The sequence below is a fragment of the Heterodontus francisci genome, chromosome 18 (genome assembly GCF_036365525.1).
Source record: "Heterodontus francisci isolate sHetFra1 chromosome 18, sHetFra1.hap1, whole genome shotgun sequence".
Lineage (NCBI taxonomy): Eukaryota > Metazoa > Chordata > Chondrichthyes > Heterodontiformes > Heterodontidae > Heterodontus > Heterodontus francisci.
In genome coordinates, this window is record NC_090388.1 from 78,540,621 (window position 1) to 78,555,967 (window position 15,347).

Consider the following 15,347-nt stretch of genomic DNA (forward strand, 5'->3'; position numbering starts at 1 on the left):
CCATGGCCCAACTGCCCCCATTATGCTACATTCCCCTGCCCCCCTGCCAACTGAAACCCCTTGCCTCGCCGGAGTCCATCTGATTGTCCTTGACGAGGCCCCACAGCCTTACCTTTTTCCCAGGGTTGGTGTCCCTCTTGATCCTTTCCCTGGCTGCAGGCCCAGCAGTGGCCACCGCTTCCGGTGGCGCCGCAGGAACCGAGAGCTGCTGGCCCACTGATAGGCTGGCAGCTCTTGGAGGCGGGACTTCTTGCCTCAGCGGCGCAGAAGTCCCACCCGAAGTCATTTAAGGGCCTGGGCCGCGTAAAATCATGGGGTGGCCACCAGGCCCGGCGGAGACGGGCTCGCCCCTGACATTTTGGCCTCTTGCTCAACGTAAAATTCTGGCCAATGTGATGAAATTTCCTGGAAAATGTCCAACCGGAATTGGCAACCCTAATGGTGACCTGTGCTTGGGATTTCCTCCACCCAAGCTGGACAGCCTCTTGTACCTTGCCTGATGTGCGAACTTAATGTGTATAACCTAGAGAGTGTATGTTTTCAGGCTGTTCAACCGTGTAGGGTATCAAGCCTCGTGCTATGTAATGAATAGCATTCAAGAGCAGGAACCGTGCTTGACCTTTTTTTTTTCTCTTGCTTCCTTGGCCTAGGGTTGCTGAAGCCAATTCCAACACCATAACTAATCTATAATTGAACCTGGGACCTTTGGCCTATGATGCCAACTGATCATTCTGTAGAGTTATAAAGAAGTAGTTGGCAGTTTACTTGCAAGAAATTCACTGTACTGAGTGTATTTTTAATGAGAAAAAACTGCAATGATAAGCAGTCATCTGAAAATATTTTGCTCCATTTGTCAACTCTACCTTGATTTGTTCAACTTTCAGTCATTAGAATGGCATAAGTTCAAATTCGCAGTCACACTTACAATGTGATGGATAATTCTACCCATTACATCTTTACAATCACTGCATTGGCTCAACTGTGATGCCCATGGGCTCTCAGCTCACATAAAATAGAATCGTAGAATCTTACAGCACAGAAGGAGGCCATTCAGCCCATTGTGCTTGTTCTGGCTCTTTGAAAGAGCTCTCCAGTTAATCCCAGTGCCCTGCAAATATTTCCTTTTCAAGTATCTATCTAATTCCCTTTTGAAAGTTACTATTGAATCTGCTTCCAGCAACCTTTCAGGGAGTGTATTCCAGATCATCATAACTTTCTGTAAAAGAAAAAAAAAAAATTCTCCCATCTCCCCTCTGGTTCTTGTGCCAAGTATCTGAAATCTGTGTCCTCTGTTTACTGACCCTCCTGTCAGTGGAAACAGTTTCTCCTTATTTACACTATCAAAACCTCTCATCATTTTGAACATCTCTATTAAATCTCTCAAAATGTTGTGTTCTCAGAAGAAACATCTCAGCTTCTGTACTGTCTCCACATAACTGAAGTCCCTCATACTGGTACCATTTTAGTAAGTTGTCTCTGCACCTTGTCATGCTAGGCCACCACCTGTCAAGAATGAAGCACATTAATTTTGACATGAACATTGATTTTAAACTGTTACTGGAGTAACACTGGGGCGGCGCAGTGGTTAGCACCGCAGCCTCACAGCTCCAGTGACCCGGGTTCAATTTGGGTACTGCCTGCGTGGAGTTTGCAAGTTCTCCCTGTGTCTGCGTGGGTTTCCTCCGGTTTCCTCCCACATGTCAAAGACTTGCAGGTTAATTGGCCATTATAAATTGCCCCTAGTATAGGTAGGTGGTAGGGAAATATAGGGACAGGTGGGGATGTGGTAGGAATATGGGATTAGTGTAGGATTAGTATAAATGGGTGGTTGATGGTCGGCACAGACTCGGTGGGCCGAAGGGCCTGTTTTAGTGCTGTATCTCTAAACTAAACTAAACTAAAGAAAGGAGTTGTTAAACAGATCAGCCGTGGCTGGAAAAGATATTTGCATATTAACACATAGTGCTTTGACACGCACAAACCACAATGGACCTTGATCACCAGGTGTTGTGTGTAAGAGGAACATTCCAGAGACTGCTAAGGCCATACAGTCACATGACTAACCTGCTTGGCAACTTGGGTTTTCTAAATTATATAAACAGCTTGAACTGAGAGTCTGTTTGCTCCTGGACTGAGAAGATTTCTCTTGTCTGCTCCCATCACTTTCTCACAACCATCTGAAGACACATGAACCCCAACAGAGAATACTAGGCCCCAACGAAAAGCAAGATTACCTACAATCAAGGACTCTACAGGAGTTTGAAGAACTGTAACAAAAACTCTTCAGATATTGCCTCAAACTTTTCCACTTTATTTTTCTCCTGCTCTTTTCCGTCTCTATTTGCATGTGTGTATCGTGTATGTATGCTAGTGTGGACGCGTCGTGTTTCCGTAGGCGTCAACCGAATTAGAGTTTAAGTTTAATAAATTTAAACTTTTCTTCTTTAAACCTAAGAAAGCCTGTTTGTGCTGGTTTCTTTGCCCTATAATTGGAAAATGGTGAGCAAGGATTCACCAAGGGGGCGCTAAAACATGGTGTGTTTAAAATTAAACCCTGTTACGGTAAGACCAGGTGAAGGCTGAAAGGAAACCCTAGACCTCTTTCTCACCGGGTCGTAACAAATTTCTCCAATATTATAATTACCCAAGTATGAACAATGATCACTTCTGGACTGTGCCTTGGTTCTTGTGGAATACGCAGAGGAGAATTGCTTCCTTTAGAGAGGAGGGGGGAATAAAGTCCAATTTCTGAACAAGCCGTTTTCTGGAATTTGTTCCGCATAATTAGTTGGTAAACATTACTGTGCCTGTTTACTTTCCTGGCCAGATGACTTGCAGATCAAAAAAAAAAGCCTTGTTGCAAATTGCTGAATCAGACTTGCGTGTGGTGTGATCTATTACTCCTGTTCCTTCAGCATTGTGCAGGATTCAGACAGAAACACTGAAGATGGAATCTTTGGTAGACCTTCTGAGGTTTCCAGCTGCCTCGATTGAGCTCACTGGGACGATGGTTTCTGTTGGTCTATTTGTGCTTTTCCTTGGTCTTTTGTACTGGTAAGTAGTCTGAATGTCTTCTATGTTTTATTTTTGTAATTTTCATTGCACTGTTGCTATAAGAATTGGCTTTGGGTGTATGGCAAAAAGCGTCAGTATCTTTCTAGAAGCTGATCGGCCATCTCACTCTCAAGTACACTGAAGCTATGAAGTGCGAGCCCACCAGTGGATGTAGTTTCACACTGTATGAAGGATGGGTGGAGTCTATTATGAAACCAAGTTTAGAAAACTTCCTCAGGTGGATAACCTGAGATCTTTTTGAGTGTCAATCTGTACCCCAGTACAATGCTCAATGCTTTTAATAATAGAGAGTCACAGACCTACTGGCTTTGCAAATGTGAACCTGTGCACCAGCGCAGTGTTTTGCTGGGCAGAGTCCTAGATGTAACCATCAGTGGGACAGACTCCAATAATCTGGTGCCCGAGTACTTAACTGTATGGACACTGTTCTCGCACCAGTTCTTGCAGTATAATAACAACTCTACATTATTACCCACTGTTTTTACCCTGTTGACTGTTTGCTTATTTGTTTTATTTGCCATCTGTTATACAGTGTGAGTAGACGTGAAGAGGTGGAGAGAAGCACCTCATAAAGCTCAGTGGTCTCTTCCCCTCCAGTTAGGAAATGCTGCACCTCCATTTTGCATCCCTTACAAGAGAATGTGGGTTAAGATTAGGAACTCACTACATGTAGAACCATGGTAACAAGGGCCTGTTTCAGTGCTGTATCTCTTTTTAAAAAAAAAATCTGCCCCAGGACATTTATTTTGGTACAGTGATCTGGTTCACCACACATGGCTTGAGCATCTTTAGACATGAAGGTGACATCAAAAGTCATTGCACCCTCTAGTACATGGAGATCCAGTTGACCAGGTTAACAGCTGCATTTTTTAGCATTTTTTCATCACTTTCTGGTTCAGTCATTCCTTTTATCCATTTTCCCTGACTCTTCCTGTACTCAGTATATCAACCAATCAGGGAATGGAATATTCAAGTTATGATTTTTGGTTCCCAATTCACTCTCCCCCTGCCCCTCCCTTTTACTGGGGTACAGTTCTGCAGCCAGGCCTAGTTGTTGACTGTCAGCAAGCTATTTGACTGTGGAGAGCATCACATCCAGCCCAATCAGTCCTGATCTCACATCGACACACACACACACACGTTTTCGAGCATTAACAGCAGCAAAAACAGATTACGTTTTCATTTATCTCATTGTTTTTTTTTTGTTGGATCTGGCTTGTCCATATTTTCTGCTGCATTTGCCTGCGTTATAACAGTGACTCTGCTTCAAATCAACTCATTGCCTGTAAAGAGCTTTAGTATGTCTTGAGGCTCTGTATAAGTGAGTGTTTCCTATTTTCCCCACAGTACTTAACTACTTCTATTTCCACAAAATTATGTGAGCTCCGCTATTTACATTGCAGGGTGGATATAATGCTGCATGAGTAAAGTCGCGTGCACATTCACCACGCCATCGTATGGGTCGCTGGCCTTCCCAGACATGAGTTTGTCCACAGGTCGAGCGTGCAATGTTGAGCAGCATCAGTGATTTGCATTAACACCTGGGATTTCATTGCCTCTTGAAGGCACTCTTTAAGTATAAGCCATAGAGCACAGAAGGAGGTCATTCAGCCCATTGTGCCTGTGCCAGCTCTTTGAAAGAGCTATCCAATTAGTCCCACTCACCTCTTTCCCCATAGTCCTGCAAATTTTTCCTTTTCAATTATTTATCTAATTCCCATTTAAAAGTCACTATTGAATCTGTTTCCACCTCCCTTTCAGTAAGTGTATTCCAGATCATCATAACTTGCTTTGTTTAAAAAAAAAAGTCTCCTCATCTTCCCTCTGGTTCTTTCGCCAATTTTCTTTAATCTGTGTCCTCTGGGTACCGATCATCCTGACAGTGGAAACAGGGTGAGTAAGGAGCAACTATCATACACCATGTCCTTTTGAAATGGGATGTAAAATTCCTCCCTGCAGTGCAGTTACCAGTGATTTTCCTGTCATCTTTTTTGGCCTTCTTGTCTCGGGAGACAATGGGTAAGCGCCTAGAGGTGGTCAGTGGTTTGTGGAGCAGTGCCTGGAGCGGCTATAAAGACCAATACTAGAGTGACAGACTCTTCCACAGGTGCTGCAGAAAAAATTGGTTGTCGGGGCTGTTACACAGTTGGCTCTTCACGTGCGCTTCTGTCTTTTTTTCCTGCCAACTGCTAAGTCTCTTCGACTCGCCATGAGATCTCACGTTCGTTGCAGCGGTGATTGGAGCCTTGGTTCAAGATCTCTCCTGAAAGACAGCATTTCCTGTACATACAGATAAAAACACCTAATTGAATTGTTCGCATCCTTCTTTCAGTGTACTGTGACAAGCTCATTGCAGAAATGCAAATAAACTGAAGAAATACAAGGGGTAGCCCCTTCCTCCACTTGGATAAAGGCGACAGGTCCTCAGTTGAGAGTTGTACATTTTGATGATGTTGGTTGAGGATTCAGGGGGCACTCACTGCCCTTCCTTGAAAAACATCATGAGATCTCACATTCGTCGCAGCGGTGATTGGAGCCTTGGTTCAAGATCTCCTGAAAGACAGCATTTCCATTAATGTAACACTGCATCAAAGTGGCAGCCTAGAGTGTGGCCCCAAATTTCCTTGTGGGTTCTGCCAGCCTCCTGCTATAACTCTGCTGGTGGAATGCCCTGGAAACAAATACCTGCTGGCTCTGGGAGTTCCTGCTTGACCTCGTAATGAGTGGAGCGTCCATCTCATACAAGGCCAATGATGCCAAACAGGTGGAGACTCTCTACATTGAGAGTTTCTACCTCCACAACTCTGGTGTAACATTGGAGGCAGTTACGCCATAACAGGTAAGGTGTTACTGGCCTCCAGAAGGGCACAAATGGGCCCCACTGATTGTAGGCAGTGTGGGGTGGCATGGGGAAAGAATGGGGTGGTGGTTGGTGGAGGGAGGAGGTATGTTTAGACCAGGGAAATCATGATCTAGAGAATAATTATCCACGATTGGCAGGTTGAATTACCAAACAGCAATTTTGATTTACCCAACATTACGAGCTTGTGCAATTTGCTTAATTTAAGACCTGACATATTATTTATGAGTTTGCATTCAAGACTGCTTTTAATTCATCCAAGAGTAGGGCGGCACAGTGGCGCAGTGGTTAGAACCGCAGCCTCACAGCTCCAGGGACCCGGGTTCAATTCTGGGTACTGCCTGTGCGGAGTTTGCAAGTTCTCCCTGTGACCGCGTGGGTTTTCGCCAGGTGCTCCGGTTTCCTCCCACCGCCAAAGACTTGCAGGTGATAGGTAAATTGGCCATTGTAAATTGCCCCTAGTGTAGGTAGGTGGTAGGGAACATGGGATTACTGCAGGGTTAGTATAAATGGGTGGTTCTTGGTCGGCACAGACTCGGTGGGCCGAAGGGCCTGTTTCAGTGCTGTATCTCTAAATACGTAAGTGTTCCTAGAAAAATGGCAAATTAAGCACAATCCTTACCAGTGTTTCTACTGTGCTACCAAAACTTTAAAGAGTTAAGGAAAAGTTCTTCCACTATATCCAAGATGTTAATCGGTCTAAGAAGTTTTAAAAAAAAATATTTACTGCATACTAATACAATATAACTGCTCAGCTAATTTCTCTGATAATGTGATTGTTTATTACTGATAATTTTCTTTGGGGGGAAAAAAGGTAAAGTGATAATTCTTTATCCTTTCCCCATTACAATTTTCTCTCCTGAATACGGCAACTCTTCGAATCTTGCAGCACAGAAGGAGGCCATTTGACCCATCATGCTTGTGTCGTTTTTTTGGAAGATCTCAAAGATCTGTCCAATTAGTCGCACTCCCCTGCCCTTTCCCATAGCCTGCAATTTTTTTTCCTTTCAAGTATACAATTCCCTTTTGAAAGTTACTATTTAATCTGCTAGCAGGCAGTGCATTCTAGATCATAACAAGTCACTGCATAAATAAATACCTCCTCAACGTCTCTCTGCAAGTTATCTTAAATCTGTGTCCTCTGGTTACCAATCCTTCTGCCAGTGGAAACGATTTCTCCTTACTTTCTCTATCACAACCCCACATAATTTTGAACACCTATTAAATCTTGTTCAGCTAGAGTTCCAAGGGAGCTGGCAGCCTTCTCTGTCTCCTTTCCAACTAGCTGTTGTTTATGTATGAACCTAAACTGAGAGTGCTGCCAAGTTGTTGAACCATTGAGGTTGGGGGGAGCGGGGGGTGGGGAAGATCAAAGCTAAGCCTAATTACCAATCAGGTTTTGCTCTTCAACCTGGGCACATTACTGAAAGTTTACCTAGATTTCTAAGCAAAGTAAGACACTCTCTGAAGTACGGGGAATTGGGAAGAATGATTTAAGAAACAAGAGCCGAGGTGTTGAAACATAAAGTTAGATAAATGTAATAGTAACTCTAGGTTAGAAGGGGAGATGGGAATCATCTAGGGGGAGATCAAAGCCAATCCTGGTTCTGTCCTCAACCCATATCCACACATAGCCAGCTGATTGGCGGCAGAGGTCACTGAATTGCAATCTGGAGTGGGCATCCGAGATGATTCCCTCCCCTTCTAACCTAGAGTTACAGTTACATTTTCCTAACTTTCTTATGTTTCATCACCTCAGCTCTTGTTTCTTAGATCATTCTTATGACAGAGTCCCAACTCCCTGTACTTCAGAGAGTGTCTTACTTTGCTTACAGATCGAGTTAAACTTTCAGTAATGTGCCCAGGTTAAAGAGCAAAGCCTGATTGGTAATTAATGTTACTTAAGTAGTGGAGTTACTGTCAGGTAGTGGACTATCATGTGCCTCAATAAGATTTCAGTTCACTTGTCAAAAATGGGAGTGTATCACAGTAGATCTGGTTTAAATTTTAAAATATGGAGCAAATTTATTCAAATAATGAAAAATCAAATAATTGCTAATATATTAACTTCAATGGGAAAACAAATGGGGAGGGGTGATAAACAGGCTGCTGATTCACTATGAGCCCACTTGGCATGACTGGCGCAATTTCACCCACTTAGAGTGTACAGCATGCTGAGCTGGGTTTCAATTCATCTTGGGCAGCAATGGAAAATAGGCAACAGTGAATCAGCAGTCACTTTTATATTCCGCCCCATTTTCATTGGAATTTTCCCAGGACCCCAGTGAGTGGGAGCTAAACCTAGTACAAGGTGGGTTTGCTGTTCATCATGGTATGTGATACAAAGACACTGTGGAGGGCTAACTTGGATACCTTGAAAACAGGCACTGGATTGCCATGCAAAGTTAGTCCATGCCCATTGGTTGCAATGCATGCAGCACACCAACTCCATTCTGCCTGTTTATTTGAATGATCTCTGGGTCCAGCCAGCACTAATGGCTCTGTTCATTGGCATCAGCAGGAGGCCAATCTTGTGAATGGCTAGCAACACTTAAAGCTAGCCTGCATCTCTTAAAGGGAAGGTGCGTTGTGGCTGGAGCAGGCGCTGGGAGTGGCGGTCAAAGAGAATTTGACCTGGGAAAATGTGAGAAATGACACTACAACAGGGGGCAGGGCGAGCCCCCAGCTTTTCGGGCATTGTACTGGAGAGCTTGGTGGAGGAGGTGGAAAGGAGAAGAGATTCTTGTATATGCAGGGGGTCCTCCGGACATGTGGATAAAAGGCAGTGAGAGCAGATAGCCATGGAGGTCAATGCCGGGAGTCAAGTCCAGAGGACCTGGGTGCAGTGCTGCTAGAAGTTCACTGACCTCACATGAGTGGTCAAGATCAGTGAAAGCATCTTCAAATGCCATATCCTACCAACTGCACCAGTAGCCTCAGTCGCTGCTCAAATCACTAGACCACCATCAATCACTTAGCAACAATGTTTATCAATCAGGACTGATAGCTAATGGTCATTCATATGCTCTACTGCACCCTCACGCACTTGGTACTGCAGCAAGCCTCACACCCAGATCTCATAGGTTGCACACACTGCCTGCTATTCAACCATAACAGCTGCATCACCCAAAAAGATTGCAAGACACTCACTGACACACTTCCCTCTCTTGCCAGGCAACGTGGCAGCGGGAGCTAACTGGAAGGGGGACAGGCACACCTACATATCCTAATCCCCAAAGAGGATAAGGTGCTCACCATTATTGGGGTGTTCATGGCTGTGGACAGAGACGCGTTCTGATATCATTTAAGGTGACATTATTCACATGCCTAATCCGCCTTGTCATATCCCACTCCCTCTTTTGATTTACCAGCTGCAGATGGTGTAAGCATGCACCACTTTCTTTCCTACCCTCCCCACACCACGATGTTACCCTTGTGACTATTTCCTTTCAGATAGCCAGGCAGTGAAGGAACACCAAGAAGAGAGTGATGATGAAGACATAGCATTGTCATTTGATTTCTCACTCGCAGCCACCAGCTCAAATACTGACACTGTGCATATCTTGGAGGATAGATTATAGGACCTGCAAATGGTGAAACACTGGACAAAAGTGGGCTGCAGTCAGGGCAGGAGCAAGGATAACACAGGTGGCAGCTTGTCAGAGGGCGTGGTCGCACACAGGTTCTGCTACCAAGGACTTAGATGAGAACTTTGATGTGGGCAGCCTACAGGAGAACACTGACTGGTTTGCAGAACAAAATGCTTGGTGCATTGGGTAGCCTGTGATCAATGTCGAGGAACATGGACATGTCCAGCACTAACTTGGTACAGGGCTTTGTATAGATCACATTCTTTCCAGCACGCTTGTGCACCTGACCATGATGCAGCATCTGATAGGCAATGTCGCAGCTTCCATTGCAGCACAAGAGCAGCTGCTCCGTGTTGGAGAGTTGCAGTGGAAGCTCAAATAATGTCATGCAAGGTCAGCTTGCCCAATATTATCTGGGTTAGTTTTAGTGTGAAAGGAATGGAGGGAACAGAATTCTTGAGGTGCATTCAGGAGAACATTTTTGGCCAGTGTGTAGCAAGTCCAACAAGAGAGTGCACATTTGTGGACTTGGTTTTAGGTAATGAAGCTGGGCAGGTGAAAGGAGTGGCAGTGGAAGAGCATTTTGGTGATAGTGATCATAATTCAGTTAGTTTTAACATAATTATGGAAAAGGACAAAGATAGAACAGGAGTTAAAGATCTAAATTGCAGTAAGGCCAATTGTACTGAGCTGAGAAGTGATTGAGCAATTTGGGACTGGAAACAGCTACTTGAAGGTAAATTAGTGTCAGAGCAGTGGGAGGTGTTCAAAGGGGAAATTAAGGGGTTTCAGAGTACACATGTTCCCACAAAGAGAAAGGGTGGGATGGCCAAATCTAGAGCCCCCTGGATGTCAAGGAGCTTACTGGGTATGATCAGGCAGAAAAGGAAAGCTTCTAGCATACACCAAGAAAGCAATACTACAGAAAGCTGAGAGAAGTATAGAAAGTGGAGGGGTGAAATCAAAAATGAAATTAGGAAAGCAAAGAGTGGGCATGAGAGAATATCGGCAAGTAAAATCAAGGAGAACCCAACTATGTTTTGTCAATACATTAAGAGTAAGAGGGTAACTAAAGAAAAAGTAGGGCCCATAAAAGCCCAAAAAGATAACCTATGTGTGGGGGTGGAAGATGTGGGTATAGTTCTTAATACTTTGCATCTGTCCTCACAAAAGAGGGGGACGATGCAGGCATTGTTGTTAAGGAGGAGGAGTGTGAAGTATAGGGAGAGAGGAAGTATTAAGGGGATGAGCTTCCTTCAAAGTGGATAAATCACCGGGGCCGGATGAAATGTACCCAAGCTGTGAAAAGAAGCTAGGAAAGAAATAGCGGAAGGTCTGACCATCATTTTCCAATCATCACTGGTTACAGGTGCCGTGCTGGAGGATTGGAGGTCTGCTAACGTTGTGCCTTTTGATTAAAAAGGGAGCCAAGGGATAGACCAAATAATAACAGACCAGTCAGTCTAATCTCGGTAGTGGGCAAATTATTGGAATCAATTCTGAGAGACAGGATAAACTGTCACTTCGAAAGACATGGATTAATCAAGGGTAGTCAGCATGGATTTGTTAAGGGAAGATAGTGTCTGACTAACTTGACTGAATTTTTTGAAGAAGGAACAAGGAGAATAGATGAGAGTAATACAGTTGATGTGATCTACATGGACTTTAGCAAGGCTTTTGACCTGGTCCAGCATGGCAGACTGGTTTAAAAAAATAAAATCCCCTGGGATCCAGGGGAATGTAGCAAGCTGGACTTGGCTCAGTGGCAGGGAACAGAGTGTAACTGTTGATGGGTGTTTTTGTGACTGGAAGGCTGTTTCCAATGGGGTTCTGCCGGGCTCAGTACTGGGTCCCCTGCTTTTTGTGGTATATATTAACGATTTGGATGTAAATGTAGGGGAATGATCAATAAGTTTGCAACAACACAAAAATTGGCCGCGTGGTTGATGGCGAGGAAGATCGCTGCAGAGTGCAAGAAGCTATCAATGGACTAGTCAGATGGGCAGAAAAGTGGCAAATGGAATTTAACCCAGAGAAGTGTGAGGTGATGCATTTGGAGAGGTTAAAGCAAAGGAATGCACAATAAATGGAGGTGTAGAGGAAGGGAGGGACCTTGGAGTGAGTGTCCACAGATCCCTGAAGGTAGCAGGACAGGTCGATAAGGTGGTTAAGAAGGCATATGGAATCCTTTCCTTTATTAGCTGAGGTATTGAATATAACAGTAGAGTAGTTATGCTGCAACTATCTAAAACATTAATTAGGCCACAACTTGCGTACTGTGTGCAGTTCTGGTCACCTCATTACAGAAAGGATGTAATTGCACTAGAGAGGGTACAGAGGAGATTTATGAGGATGTTGCCAGGACTGGAAAATTGCAGCTATGCGGAAAGATTGGATAGGCTGGGGTTGTTCTCCTAGGAACAGATAAGGCTGAAGGAAGACCTGATTGAGATGTACAAAATAGTGAGGGGCCTGGATAGAGTGGATGGAAAGGCCTATTTACCTTAGCAGAGGGGGTCCGTGACTAGGGGACAGAGATTTAAAGTGATTGATAGAAGCATTAGAGGGGAGATGAGGAGAAGTTTTTTTCACCCAGAGTGTGATAGGGGTCTGGAACTCACTGCCTGAAAGGGTGGTAGAGGCAGAAAATCTCATCTCATTTAAAAGGTGCCTGGAAGTGCACCTGAAGTGCCATAACCTGCAGGGCTACGGACCAAATCCTGGAAAGTGGGATTAGTCTGGGTGACTTTTTTTTGCCCAGTGTAGATACAATGGGCCAAGTGGCCTCTTTCTGTGCCGTGTTCTATGCTGCCAACATGGCTTAGGATTAAACTGAAAAGGGGCTTGTGGGGTTTCGCAGCAGTGTAGCAATCTGTCCTCCAGCAGATTATTACGATTGCTGAGGTGCCATCTCGGGGAGTGTTAGTCGTTTCATGGAGCACGAATCTGCTGTCCTCTCTCAGGAAGACAGCATCCATCCTGCCACTGCACCAGTGCCTTTGCTGTTGCCTCTTAGCCAACCAGCTTAGACTGCTGCCATCCATGCCAAGACATTGTTGCCTGCAGCTTTCTAGGTTGAGGGCATCCTCCAAGGTCATTTGCAGTATCCTCCACTGAAATTCAGCAGCCTTCGACCAGCCATGTTGAAGGCACTGGGGATGCACTGTGTAGGAGCAGGAGGACAGGTAAAGGCAATGGACAACAAAGCCTAAGAGAATGCACATGGGTGATTAGTTGACTTTTGGAGACAATATAAATTTGGTTTAGTATGTTTATTTTGTATGGCTTTTATTTTTGCATTGTGACCAAGAAGATGATGTGATAGTCAGTGACAGGGGGACAGTAAGGTGTGGGACTGTTGGTGAATGGGGAATTGCGATTGTATTCATTAGTGTTGCACTTGAATGAGTTCTCCACAGACAGCCCAGGCAGAAATTCAACCCAATCTGTTTTGGGGTCTTCACATTTTGCTTTGTAAGCCAGTTGTCTGGGAAAAATAAGCAAGTCCATTACTGAATTGACCGAAAGGGGCTGTCTTAGTTGCCTCCTCCCTTCCTCTTCCTCCCTCCTCCTCATGCTTCTGCTCCTAAGCTGCATTGGTAAGTTGCCGCATACATGTGCGTGGGTTGCATGCCGGAGTCATCAGCCATATCATCACTGGATAGCCCTTGGAGCCCAGTAGCCACCCTTTGGTTTGCCATGGGTCAGATGCAGACGGTACTGTGACTGTCACAGAAGGAAGGCATCATGTCTGCTGCCCGGAAGCTGGGCATTGACCTATATGATTCACTGCCTATGGTCACACACCAGCTGGACGTTGAAGGAGTGGAATCCCTTTTGTTTCCAATATACAACAGAGTTGACATGTGGCACCTGCAAAACGATGTGTGTGCAGTCACGAGCACTCTGCACCATTGGGAAGCCTAAAATCCTCCCAAAGCCGCATGCTTGCTCTGCCTACTTCTCTCTGCCAAGAATGAATGAAATGTAATTTGAATAGAGAGCTTTAATGACCTCACTGATGTAACAGTGGATGGTAAACTACAAGATGTTGCAAATATCTCCAACTCTCGTCAGGAAAGAGCCAGAGGCATAAAGGTTCATTGCCATGATCACCTTCACAGCCACTGGTAATGCAGTCCATGCCCTGCTTTGAGGTTGCAGTTGTGGCTGCAGCAGGTGGCAGATTTCACTGAAGGTGGCCTTGCTGAAGCACAGACGTCTCTCACATTGTCCCTCACTGAGGTTTATGTCGGAGAACTGCTTTCTGAACACCCTAGACAGATATGGCCTCCTCCTGAGAGCCCTTCTCACCTCCTCCTCCCTGTTCCAGCCAATTGTCCTGCTCTGTGTGGCCTCTGTTCATACTCTCAGTCCTGCTCTGTTCAAAGGGGAACGTCAACTCTGGGAGCAACTGGTTTGTTCAGAAGCCTTGAAGTCAACAAAGAAGTTCTTCGCCTTCAACCCAACTCCCTGTAGAGTTTTGCAACTTGAAGCAATTATATAAAGCACCAAACACTTGTAGAACCATAGAAACAGCCAGAAGAAATCAGAAAACAATAAACTGTAAGTAGTTAATGAACCCTTTAAATTGCACTGGTGAGGGGGTGACTTCCGTAGAAATGAAAATCGGGAGAGATGTATAAAGGCCGACTGATCTTATGTCGCCTACTTTACACTATCGCCTTCAGTGAAAGTGACCCCCAGAATCTGTTGTTGTGGCAACACACAACAGATTAACGTGTGAAATCTGAAATGAAAACAGAAATTTAAAAAAAAACTGGCAGCTCTCAGCAGGTTAGGCAGCCTCTGGAGGGAGAAACCGATTTAATGTCTCAGGTAATGCATTTTGGTCAGGACTCTGACAAAGGGTTAAACCCCTGAAATGATAACTTTTTTCCCATTTTCCTCAGAGTTTGTCTGACTGCCCCTTATTACATTACTGGATATGACACAGGAACCCTCATGGATCTGCTGGCATCCAGTTAGCATTGCATGCTAGTTGATGTCATGATCTGCCTGCTCTGCATACTTCCAAAGACGTTCACTGTGCACGCACTAATGCCGGTACCAATATGGGATACAATGTGATATGCCCCACAACTGTCTGTGCATGTTGTGGACTCCATTTTGGAGTTCTAAGCTCACTTGTAGTGCCCACGAAACAGGTACTAATGAGCCCAATTTCTCTCCCTTACTTCCTGACAGATGGAAGTTCTCACTTATTTAGAACAATCAAGTCATGGCAAATCAGTCTATTTCTTCAGCTGAGCCACTCTGCCCAATTGCATCCTGTTATGGTCAAGTGAGGAGGGGTTGAAAGGATTCCCTCTTTTCCCTCTCCTTGTAAGACCACAACAGATTTAATTCTTAAAGTGGATATACTGGCCAATTCAGTAAGTGTTTGATTACTTACTTGCTATGATCATAACCAGAACCAATCGGACAGATTTTCTTGAGTTAACAAAGAAAGAGGTTAACTCTATTGTACCGAAACCGAACTGTTCATTATTTTTATTAAAGTACCAACTTTCACTTGCACACTCTGGAGGTTTACACTGTTACGACTGAGGTGGGAGGAGTGCACTGTCTTTCTTTAGTTCCAATTCTCCACGGTCACAACATATATTTAAATATTTACCCAGTTACCAATATTGTCAGTCATATACTCTACTCTTTATCCCAGAATAAAATACACCAACCAGGTTTCTTTAATAACTAAACAACAAAATTATCAGTTTATTATAAAACAAGACTTAACCAGTAAAGAGTGTTCCGACCAGGTGAGAAAGGTGTCTAGAGGTCTTTTACTGTCTTCACCT

At 44.4% G+C, this 15,347-nt stretch overlaps 1 protein-coding gene across 4 annotated transcripts in view; it reads left to right on the plus strand.

The window, feature by feature from the left end:
• Positions 1–15,347, plus strand: part of tbxas1 (thromboxane A synthase 1 (platelet)) — a 325,351-nt gene that overhangs the window by 19,273 nt on the left and 290,731 nt on the right. Inside the window, exons 1-2 of one of the 4 annotated variants that reach the window (XM_068051062.1) lie at positions 2,110–2,269; positions 2,916–3,054. In XM_068051062.1, the coding sequence (XP_067907163.1) occupies positions 2,948–3,054 (107 nt within the window). In that variant the 5' untranslated portion in view covers positions 2,110–2,269; positions 2,916–2,947. Of the gene's footprint in view, positions 1–2,109; positions 2,270–2,808; positions 3,055–15,347 lie in introns of those variants that run through there. The other 3 variants (XM_068051060.1, XM_068051063.1, XM_068051059.1) reach the window with 3 other exon arrangements.